The 12101-nt window shown below is 35.8% G+C and overlaps 1 protein-coding gene across 3 annotated transcripts in view; it reads right to left on the minus strand.

The window, feature by feature from the left end:
* Window positions 1-33: 33 nt before the first annotated feature.
* Window positions 34-12101, minus strand: part of CALCRL (calcitonin receptor like receptor) — a 67319-nt gene continuing 55251 nt past the window's right edge. For all 3 annotated transcript variants that reach the window (XM_068686470.1, XM_068686471.1, XM_068686469.1), the window contains 3 exons: window positions 7545-7763; window positions 7132-7173; window positions 34-3788 (listed from right to left, as the gene is read on the minus strand). In XM_068686470.1, the coding sequence (XP_068542571.1) occupies window positions 3567-3788; window positions 7132-7173; window positions 7545-7763 (483 nt within the window). In that variant the 3' untranslated portion in view covers window positions 34-3566. The remainder of the gene's footprint in view (window positions 3789-7131; window positions 7174-7544; window positions 7764-12101) is intronic.

Below are 12101 nucleotides of genomic sequence, written 5' to 3' on the forward strand. Positions count from 1 at the left end.
GTTATTGCCAAATTACAATACAAGAGATCTGAATAAACGTAGTATTTTTTTATTGATCACAAACATAATACTTTCAGCAATTAAAATGCATGACTCATATGAACAAAGTGAAAATAAAGCACAACCAAAAAATAACTTCACATTTTTTTCCATTTCATTCTTAGTGTAAGCAATAAATACAACGCTATAGCTTCTATTAATCTTATTTACACAGTACAATACTTGAATGTTGCCTGGTTTCCAGCCCAAATGTTTCATGACATAAAAAATAGTATGTGTTGCAGCATTTCTATGGCCAAATACTCTAGTAGATCATCACAATGAGAAAAAATACAAAGCATAGTTGATAACATTAAAAAACAAAACAAAAAACTGAGGGGACTTTGCACTGGAACTTCAATCTGTGCATTTTACTAACTGAAGGCAGTAGCATTAAAAATAGACATTCCCGTCATACAAAACTAAGATGCTAGAATTACAGATACCTGATATAATATAAGCATTTCTGTAGCCCCCTTCAGCCTGACACAATAAATCCTCACTAAATAGCAACAACAAAAAAAGAGCAAATAATAATAGATGAATGCATGTTCAATGGAATCTCACAGCCCCTCCAAACTGGAGATTACTTTCATCCCAGAGAATACAGATAATGACTACAATATTCCACAATGCAGAAAATAAGCCATACGAAATATCAGTATAAGGATTTGATTTTAATTTATAGTGGTAAAAGACCAAAAATAAGAAAAAAAGAAAAAAAAAAACAGACCCTGCTCTTGGCTGTCTAGGAACTGAAAAAGGTCAGATAAAAATCATCTATTTAGTCTTCCTATTTTCCAGTGCAAAACAGGACATAGGTTAGTTTAATCTCATGAGGAGCAGGGACTGTAGCTCTCCCTTCACAGACATGAACATTTTCTTGCATGTCCAGTTGAATGTATTTCTTTTGAAAAAGTGTTCTTAGAAGTATGCTGTGACCGTACGCAGAAGCAGGACAATTTCTGTGCAAAAAACAAACTCCTCCTCCTGCAAATTACCATTACAAGTTTCTCTGACAGGGGACAGGCATCTAGTACTTTGTATAAAATGACACAATTTCTTAGGCTATTAAATTTGAAGTGCCTAGCTGAGAGATAAAGTGAGTTATAAATCTAATACCATATCACATTCTCAGCTGTTACTTGTTTTTAATTATAACAGCCCACCAGGTATCATTGAAACAATTGTCTGATAATATGCCATAAAGGATTCTGAAGCACTTTTAAATGGACAGGTATCTGTGTGGGCTTTGATTCTCAGCTGGTACCCATTGACTCTGAACATGGAACTCATGACAGATTTGTACCAGTTGATGATCTGGTCCTCCCAGAGCTATACCAAAGATGCTATATGAGACAAGGGATTTTCTGCACCACTAGTACTTTCAGAACATTGCACAGATTTTTAAGTAACACTACATAGATCAGCAAGCAGAGTAGTAATCTCTAATCATGTTATAACAGATGCCATCACTGTATTCTTATAAGAGATTGTGACATCTGATTGTGACATTTCATGCTGCTCTTTAGTATAGCATCCAACTGATTTTCACTACGAAACAGCCTTCCAGAAGAGAAATCTTGATTTTAACAGCTTAGCAAAACTTCTGTTATGAAACTACAATATTAACAAAATGCTTTCTAAATTCAAACCCGAGACGTAACTGTAAAAAAACAAACAAACAAACACTAGGGAAAGGTGCAAGTGGCATGAATTTACTGCATCCTCCTAGTGTTCTCCTTCTAAATATAAAACATTGAAAGCCTTATGAAGTCACAAACCAATAAACACTGTAACAGCAAATTAATTAAATGCTAATGAAGCTTACAGAAAGGCTACTGACAAAAACATTTAAATGTAAAAATCTAGTTCTTCATATACAAACCTAAGTACGTAAAACTAAAGTGGTCTCAGAAAGAACTGTCTTTATATTTGTTGACTTGCTTACCAGATGTGCATCAGCATTACAATAATCTATCAACTCCAGTATCCACTTTTCTTCTTCTTCCCCTACTTTTTGAAGTAGGCTTATCTGCAAAATAAACTATTAAAACCTTTTTCTACTTCTGAGCCTCTTAGTAAGACTTTTATAAATTCACCTTTTACCATCTGGTCATTCTTTAGCAATTTTGTCATATCTCTACAGAAAAAAGTTATTTCTTTAAAGCATAAAGATTTTCAAAAATGTAGATTGCTATAGACCCATTTTCTCAAGACCTTCCCATCAACCTCCTCAGTTTTCAATGAGGCCTTTATCTACCAGTAGAACCAAAAGAAACAACTATTAAGTCCTGTTCAGAATCAAGCACTCCCAAAATTATATTCTCAATCCATAATGTTTTTGAAGCTTTGTAAGAATACGCTTATATTGGATTTTTCCAAATAATGAAATATATATGTTAATAACATTAATTTGCTTGATTAATCTGAATTCTGCTACACTGGCTTTAAAGGTAGTATACCATTTGCACTGCGTTCAGTCCTTCATACTTTTCTGAAACAAAACAAGCCACAAGATTAATCAAAAATGTTGCCCCAAAAACAAAGGAATAAATTGTTAAGCATATGGCCATGGAAATACCCGAAAGTAAAACAAAAGAAACAACATGACAACAACAAAATCAGTATGTGATCTCTTTCGAGCTGAGTAAATTGCTTAAGCACTCAGCAAAGTTCCATCAGCCTGCATTAGTGTCAGGATGGTATAGGTACAGGTATTCAGGTTACTACTTTTCTTTGTGGCAGTAAGGCCTCATTGATCCAGTCTGCAGTAAAGCTGCTAAGAAACTTTGACAAACTTGAAGAGGAGGAGACACTTCTGTGTATGTGAAAGCACTTTAAATAAAATGCTTCAAAGCTAGCTGTAAATCATTACATTGCAATACAGAAGTAAGTAGAATCTAAAACTAGCACTGGCATGTCTAATGCTTCATTTAAAATAGTGGCAAAATGAAATTTAACTGGCTCAGCATCGATATCTTTGAGTCTGTTATCTTAGGCTATCCTTTTTTTTTTGGACAGTCAAATACTAGACACAAAATTAAACTGGACAATCTACTGTAATTATTGCACCTATTTTAACCATTTTCCTTTTTTCAGTTTTAGGTTGAATTAAGACAGTACAGTATGTTATTTACACCCTAAGTTTCTATAGGCAAATGAAGTGGTTTCAGTACAACACAGTCTTTATACAAACTTCCAAGAAAGTAAGAAATCCTTCATTGATTCCCTTTATACAAAAAATTGCCAACTCTGTCTACACAGTAGAAACTAAAGAGGCAAAGTTTGTATCCTTACATAAATGCACATACAGATAGATAGATGTATGGATGTCCATACTATATAGATACAATGAAACACAAACATATGTATATATACATGTGAAAAATGTGTTGGTTTTGTTTGCAGGAGAAAAACATATCCCAAGTTAGGAAAAATCTTCTGGCCATGAAGTCATTAAATCAAACTTCAAGTTCACAAACTACGAGGGTGAACACTTCTGGCATCAGCCAAGTCTTTGGCAATCAACCATACAGCTTCTCAGTTTTTAAAACAACACTCTCCATGTCATGATAGCTCTTCCCATTTAAATGTTCACTGGTGCAGTCATGATTGTAGCCATAGCCTTGAACATCACTGATTGATGAAACAGTGTAGGAAGCGGTGCGCATAGCATCTGAGTGGCTGAAGCTGTGCTCAAATTGGATTTTGTACTGGTTCCAGTGTCTTCTCAAAACAGCTTGGACCTGTGATAGAAAACAAAAACAAAAGCACATAAAACACTTGGAAAGATACCATTAGGCTTCATTCTTTGATGACTGAGTGTCATAATAAATGTCTCAGTAACTTAGGTAGTAAGGCTTAATACTCCTGGAAATTGGGGTACCTACAAGTGATAGGTCACATGAGATGTTCTGAAAGAATTTAAATTTCAATAGGCATAATTCTTTGTGCTTTTCACATCAAATTTGCCAGCTTATAGGAGGAGCAGCTGCAACAAAATTTTCTGCTTTGTCCTCTCTGGTCTAAAGTCTAATGTCAACACATAAGATTTACAGGTAAAAAGGTCATTTCTATTCATTCTTACATTCAACAGGACACATCCTTAGCAACTCTAAATTCTTATATGATCGTCTTATACCATCTGCTATGGTTTTTCCACAAAAAAGCCCTTGTTGTTTTCTTACCACAATTTAATGAAATGACTAGAAAGACAATTTCCTGAATTCCGTATTTCTACCAGAGTTAAAAATAACACTGATAAATAGCTAAAGGCCCCAGTTTGTCACTGAAAGGATGTTATGTTTATCATGGGCTTCCTCTCCTACAACATGGTTAAACACCTGCACATATTTGATTGATGAAGTGTGACATTAATGAAATTCACATGGAATTATTTTTTCAGGGAACATGCCAAGTAAAGAATGCTAAGAATGCCAATAACTATTGTTTTTTCAAAAGGTGTTTGTTGTTGTTGTTGTTGTTTTTAAAGAACCATCTCTTCAAAAATTGCTCAGAGATCCTGACTATTTTATTTCCTCTTCACACAAACTATTTGCCCAATAACCAGTGACTCTGGGAATCCCTTCTGCATCAACTAGCAAAGTACTGACTTTCTAGATGCCCACATTTATCCAGCAATGCACCCCAAATCACTCGTCTCATTCAAAGTCATAACCTTCACTCACATCAATCAATCAGCACATATCAGTAAGTTTCCATTTGTTCTTTTTTGCATGGTAAATTACCTCAGTAAGACCAGTACAGAAAAGACCCTGGTCTTTCTTTTATTGCAGAAAGATGCTGGCTCTACTGGTTGGCCTTTTGGCCAGTGCCCAAGATAGCCTGCAAGCCATCACTTGAACAGAGTTTGGCTCCTGATATTTTCTATAGAAAACATTAAAAGGTATAGTAGCAGCTGGGAAAAGCTACAATTTAGTTTAAAAAGAAATGATTGCTTTTGGCATTTTTAACTGCTAATAACCCCACTGGAACACCGTTTTCCCATTGTCACTCAAGGTGTCGATTCCAATATCAGCATTCACCTTCACACCACAGCCTTGCTGCAGAACAGCATGTAAGTGTTAACACTGATGCCTCTCATTTTGTACGGTATATATGAGGTGTTGCTATGACAGATGCTGATAGAGCAGCACCTTGTACACAACAGCAAAGCTACGGTATCAGGCTAAGTTAACGCATTGCTATGACAGCAACAGATTATAATGGCAACAAAATATACATATGCCTTCAGGCTCACATGCCAGAAGCAGTATTATTTAATAGACCAAGGAAACCTTGTTTTTGCGCAGACAGTTTTTCCTAAGTACAGTGCCATTCTCCCCATGGATTTCCTTACTAATTGTTGGTTATGAAGTAATAGATCCCCTCTAGAACCAGGGTAATGGAGAAAAAAAAAAGAAAATACCCCCAAACAGGTCAGTTTTGGTCACTGAAACACTGCAACCAGAAGTAAAACTGGTTTAACCAGCATAAATTTCCCCTATATAAAGCAAGTGGACACATACATGTTTAACTGACAAAGACAAGGCCTAGAGTATAAACATTTGGTTCAAGTGTCTGAATCCACCATTTAACATTATCCTGCCCACATTGTTCAAGCTGTGGAGGAGCTCATCTTTTACACTGATCAGCCAATGGTGAATGTAGGATACTGAATTAGTGGAATGACTAGAGTTTGCTTTTGCAGAAGAGAACAATGTAAAAAATACCTTACGAGTTTGTAGCAGTGGAAAATTAACATATGAAGCAAATCTTTTTTACTAAATATACTATACCTTAAAATTTGGGTTTCAACTTGTTTGAGGAGTAAAATAGCCTGAGAAGATCCAAGGGGATTAAAATGCAGAGCTGAGCAGTGGACAATATTGTTTCATAGAAACTCTAGAGATGGAGTATTTTTTCCCTATTTTGCATTGGAGCAGAATAACTTCTGACTGATTCTTTCCAAATTTTTTTTAGAAGGAATTTGGAAGTATAGAATTTAGAAGGGAAAGAGTGTGTAAAATATTTGTGCTGAATGTGGGAAATTGGTAAAATCACATCCAGAATATCTAGTGATTTGTTCTGCTTTGATTCAAATATATAAGCTGGGACTTGAACCTGGATCAACTTTACCATAAAACCAGATCAAACACACTGGCCCAGGTCCTATAAACTTTGAAAATAAAAATCTCTCTTTCTTCATCTTTTCTGCTTCCTTTGCAAAACAAATAAAATAAAATATAATATATAAGGACACTCATACATTTATTGGAAAAAAAATAAAATCACAAAACCACATGGAAATTTCATTGCAATTCAGTCAGCTTCAATTTGAAGAGGAAGAATGGGAAGCATGACCTACTTGAATCAAATCTTTTATGAGCCAAATACTTAACCCGTAAGTAAATATTACTGTCCATTATATAAGCACACAACATCTGAGAAAAGAAACTAAGGGTTCAATCCTATGAAAACATCTGGTTACTCCCACACATCTGCTCACAGCCATAGACTGCAACTTCACTAAATGTAGAACAAATGAACAAACAGATGTGTAGGGATAAGTAGAGGATTGTAATCATTCCTCTGCCAGAAGTGTTGGAAAGTTTTTTTTTTTTTTTTTGGTGGGATGTTTTTGTTCATTTATTTTTGTTTCCTTTTGTGAGCAAGAGCTACATTAATGAGCAATTTTATCCATTTAGCCTTTCTACCACTTTTATCTCTGTCAGTAAGGCCCTGTGCACTTGAGAGTATAAGGCTTGGGTGCTAGGACCTTGATCTGTTCAAGTTAACAGCAAAGCTTGTTAGCTACAAGAAGTATCAGTTCCATAAACTAATGAAATGTGATTCAGTTCTCTGACATAAGAATAAAGAAGCCTGGTTTTGGAATTGACTGATGATGGTTCTTCAAAATTGCACTTCTTATTCAACAAAAAATTTTGATCCAAGCACAACGACATATTAAATTCTGATTTTGGAACTATATTTTTCAGCTATGCTATATCCTTAATTACTGAAACAAAACCAAAATATATAAGAATACAAAAGTATACATATATAAAAATGAAAAAATGGTTACTCTACCTCTCCATTAAAAAAGCAGAAAATTGTAGCCACCAGTAGACCCTGTAAAATAAAAAGATTCTGCTTTATTTCACATGCACATACTTTTTTTTTTTTTTTCCAGTTTCAGATAATTAGATGTTCCTGATAAGGTTCCAATATAGATAGCAAAGAAAGTGTAGTACGAATCTAAAATCTGTGAATCATTTCTAAAACTACCTTATTAAAAAGTAGTGGGCCTCCTGACTATCATGGTACATTTCTTTCTTTTAAAGAAAAGAAAATTCAGTGTATTGAGAAAGTTGAAGTAATTTATAGAAATATTGCATAAAGGTCTTTAAAAAGTAAAATAACAGGATCATTGCTCTTTTATTTGCTTCACATGCCAACACCTTCCTAGCTCAAGTGGGCAAAAACTATTTAATATTTCCTACCTGGTAATGCATAAGGATGTGCATCACGTAGTCATAGACTTCCTCAGCGATCCGGCCTTCTGGTCGCCATGGAAACAGCACAAATTCAATGCCAAGCAGGGGGACTAGAATCAGGGTAGCTCTCACTGCTTTCATGTACAGGTTGGATTCTGCCTTGTGGGTGTCTTTCAGCTTTGTTATGAGAACACGGACAATATTCAACAGGAAGAAGAGATTCACCTGTTGGAAAAGAAAATGACACTGAAGAGACTCTACAAATAATCCCCCCACTATTTTGTGATACTGAAAACCAGACAACTCAAAAAGAACATACAATGTATAGAGAGCATTCTGATTATATAGTAAGAACAACTTAAAATTTGCTGAAAACATCTTAAGAGGATGAGATTGGGCTCTGACATATAATGACAAATTCCATTCCTCTAACGTATTAAGCAAACATCCATCCAAATAGCTGTTGGTCTTCCACTGTTAACAGACCCTATACCTTTCTCTTTGCTGTTACAATAACAGTAAAAAGTTCAAAGATGCTTGTAACAGATTTAAATTTAAAAAACAGAATGACAGTAGCTGTTTTATAAAAAGAACGCATAGAAATCAACTGCTGCCCATGATTTCTGCACAAGCAGCACCCTATGGAAGACCAGAGGTCCAAGCCAATGTCCCTAGAGGTGTGATATCTAGTATGTACGATATTTTTTATATTGCTTTCAGCTATTTTAATGCCCCTGTAGGAGATTTAATTAATTAATTAATTAATTTTATTTATTTATTTAAATGTATTTATTTTTTAAAAGAGTTTCTGGGAGAAGGTAAACGCTGCACGCGGATATCACCACAGCATCTGTAATGGTCATAGTCTGATTGAAACTAGCCCATAAAAATTCAATGACTTTATAGTAATAATGCAACTATATGCAACTATAGCACAGGTTTCTACCTTTTTCAAGGTCCTGCAAAAATCTGACCCTCAGTGGTTTAAAATCTATCATTCCTTGCCTATTTAGATCGCAGTAACCAGTTAGATTTGTTTTACAACCTTGATTATGAAAAGACTAAAAAAGCTTCATCATTGCTGTGATTTTATTTAAAAAAATCATTAACTTACAGTTCTTTCTGTCCTAAAACTCTCATTTATTTTTACAGTTCAAAACAGAAACCTAAACCAAAATGCAAAAGTACAACACTCTCTTATAATTTCCGTGTAAAATAACCCCCCCCACACACACTACAGCCTAATGATGTGAATAACCAGAGCACCAGAGCAACAGCAACGGTAGGGATGATTACCCTGTTTTCCTCTATCATGAAATAATGGCAACCCCTTAGAGAAGCTAGAGCTAGAAGAGCCCTTAAAAGTACAGCCAGCCCAAGCACCTTGCCCAGGGGCACAAGAGGCCAGGCAATGCTGTACAGGGAACCCACTATGGAAGGCAGAGAGCTAGAGTCTGGGCCTTTTATCTCTTCTTCCAGATAACTGTCTTTCACTGTCAATTATCTAGAGAGAAAAGGAGAGGCAGAGTAGGAAAGAAGCCAGCAAAAAGACAGATGAGTCCGTTCTAAAATAACTAGGAGTTCATTGTCTAGGAAGAGGCCTCTGTCTCTCCATAGGACAAGTGCGAACAGGGAAGCCATTTCAGACCATGTGTGTCACCATGTCCTCCATAACCCTGGCAGAGTTCTTGGCATGTCAATTAACGTTTTCACAATAAACAGCTGTGTATTGTTACGGCAACATGGCCCTTGACAGATATGTTATGTTATTTATATTCTACTTACTTGCTATTTAAATCATTTTAACAGGAAATTGTTTTACATAGGAAACTACTGCACGAATTTCTTCTGGAAGCTTCCAACTACCTTTTGGCTTTGTATAACCAATCAAGGTCTCCTGGTTCTCTGTCAAGGGATTTATTTAGATTTTATGCAGCCCATGATCCTCATCCAACTTCCTATAGCACACACAGACAATAAGTCCTTCCTCCATTTCTAAATTTAATCCTTCTCACTTAAATCATTAACTCAGCAACTCTCTCTCTCAATTTTCACCCTTGTATGTTGGTAGCATGGCCAATTCCTATAATCCTGTCCTTGAATGTTGAGTGAAGATGAACGTTGCAGCAGCTATGAGTAAAACACCACCTGGTAAATTTACAAAATGATGAAATGCACAGAATTTTTTTCATTGTTCCACTTACTCACCAAAGCCAAAAAGCACAAAAATAAACATAGCCAGTGTCTGCAAGTAGATATTCGGACAAGCAGAAAAGTTGAATGAGGCAAAGCAGAGGACAGACTTGAGAAAAGAAGCGTAAGAATTAGAGTAAGTATGTAGCACTAATTTTTGATGAGTACCTCTTCTGTCACAAAAACAGTGAGATCAGGATGAACCAAATTCTTACTGAAGCGATGAAAATGGGTCTTGATTTTAGCAAGGTAGCGAGTAGATTTTTACATTTAAGCAAACATAGGACTGTGCAACTACTTGTGTATATATTATCATCAAATTGACTGTGATGGTTGTTTGTAAAGTCCCAAAGATGTACTGGTGTGCCAGCTGCAGACAAACACACAGAATAATACTGGCAGCTTCATAGTGACTGGGAAATTGAACCAGGCAAAGGAACAAAAATGGAAACAAAGGCAGAGAAGGCAATCCTAGATGAAATGTTGGAACCTTCGCTAGGAACTTAGCTGAATTTAGGTTCTGCCTTCAGAGGTGTGAATTTAGCTGAGCTTATAAGTCAATATGTTCTGCCACACTCAATCTACTCTTTCAGTAAAACCAATGCAAACTAGAACACTAGTGCACTGGCATATCAGAAGCCTACACTGAAAACTGCCTCCACTTGGATCAACATTTGGCTAGTGTAATAACCAACATCACCCTCTACTGTTTCATTCTTACACTATTTCTTTAGTTGTGGTTGCTTAAGCAGACATTAGCAATTAAAAGCGTTAACTGAAGACAACGCCAATCAAAATGCAACTTGGGTCTGCTCCTGTTTGCAGTTTCTTTGGCAGGGATCTGGCCACAGTTATGCAAAAGCAAGGACCAGCAGAGTTGTTGCTAACATCGTCCAATGTAGGATTTTCAGTGTACAAAAGTTACAGGCCTAATACCCAATGGTTTCTGCCAATTCCTCCTGGCATCCCCTTGACAATCTTCTTCGTGCTCTTTGAGATCTTGCTTCTGCAAATAGAAACAGTGTCTTTTCCCTTGTTATCTAATTTGCAGTTTAATAGTGTTACTTAAATTTCTACTAAAGCAGGTCATGCTTCGTAAAGTGTGAAAATCGTATCTGGCAAGCAAGCTGCTTAAGCAAATGAGGGTTCTGTTCACCAAGTCTGAACACATGCATTTCATCTTCTGTCTTTATCCCTGGCTTGTCTTTTCTGAATTGACATATTAATTTTTGTGATCAAAAAGGAAAGGAATTCCTTTAAGGTATTTTCATTTCACACACATCACAGTCAAGACGTATACTTGAGTCTAACCTTCATTACTCCTTCATGGTTTTCACATAAATTTACTGATTGTACTGAGGTGAGAAAAATGTAAGAGAAACACTTTCAGTAAGCTCACGAGAAATATAGGAATATCAAAGGCATACATATTTGTAAATTGCAAAGAGAATGGACACAAATTCTATCAAAACCAAGCAAGTATAGAAGATTATTATGCCTCCAATAAAATCAGAAGACATTCTTAGTGTTGCCTTGAGCGGAAAGAAGACTTGACAGTTTGGAAGTCATTCCATGGATTTGAAATCAGTGGGAGTCTTGCCACTATTTTTAGTGTGATTTTGTGGAGGCTACTGCTGGGAAGAAAAAAATGATCTTACATCCTAAAATGAGGCCACTTCATGAACAATGCTATAGTTCTCATAATACGTTTTTCTCCTGTTACTGTTTAAGCAAGCTCTGACTAATATAAATTATATCTCAGCTTTAAAGAGCTTTACTGAAGTGATATATCTGTGGAGACACTTGGACAAAGGAAGTATTGTCCCACAAGGCAGAGGAGAACAGCATATATTTGCTGGGTAAAACATGGTGCTACTGAAGTGAGCAAGAAGTCCTTTCACTTTCTGTGCAAACAAGATTTCATCTTTTGTGCAAATTAGAGAGAAGAAAAAGAGAAAGGATTTATAATTGGTTTCAAGTTTATACTAGTTAACCTGTCTTTATAATAACATATATGGCTGACCTGACTAACAGGACAAGGGATTATCAGTAGTTAGTAACACACCAAGGATCTCAGCCTGCTTCTGGCTTCTCATGCAGAGGACCTCATGTGTGTCATAGTATCACCATCTTTAAAATATATGTTCACCAGCTAATTTCATTGTAAATGAAACTGCAAGTCAAAAGAACCGCAGGATTTATAAAATGGTCTTCAGAAAGAATTCTGTATGTGCAGAATGCCCTCTGCAAGTATTTATTAACAGTTTAACAGAAAAGGAAGTTCACACAGACTGGAAACCAAATTGTTTCCAAAATTGTTTCCTTAATCTTTTCTTTCTTACTTTTCTTAGTTTTCTTAAATAAACTGAA

The sequence above is a fragment of the Anas acuta genome, chromosome 6 (assembly GCF_963932015.1).
Source record: "Anas acuta chromosome 6, bAnaAcu1.1, whole genome shotgun sequence".
Lineage (NCBI taxonomy): Eukaryota > Metazoa > Chordata > Aves > Anseriformes > Anatidae > Anas > Anas acuta.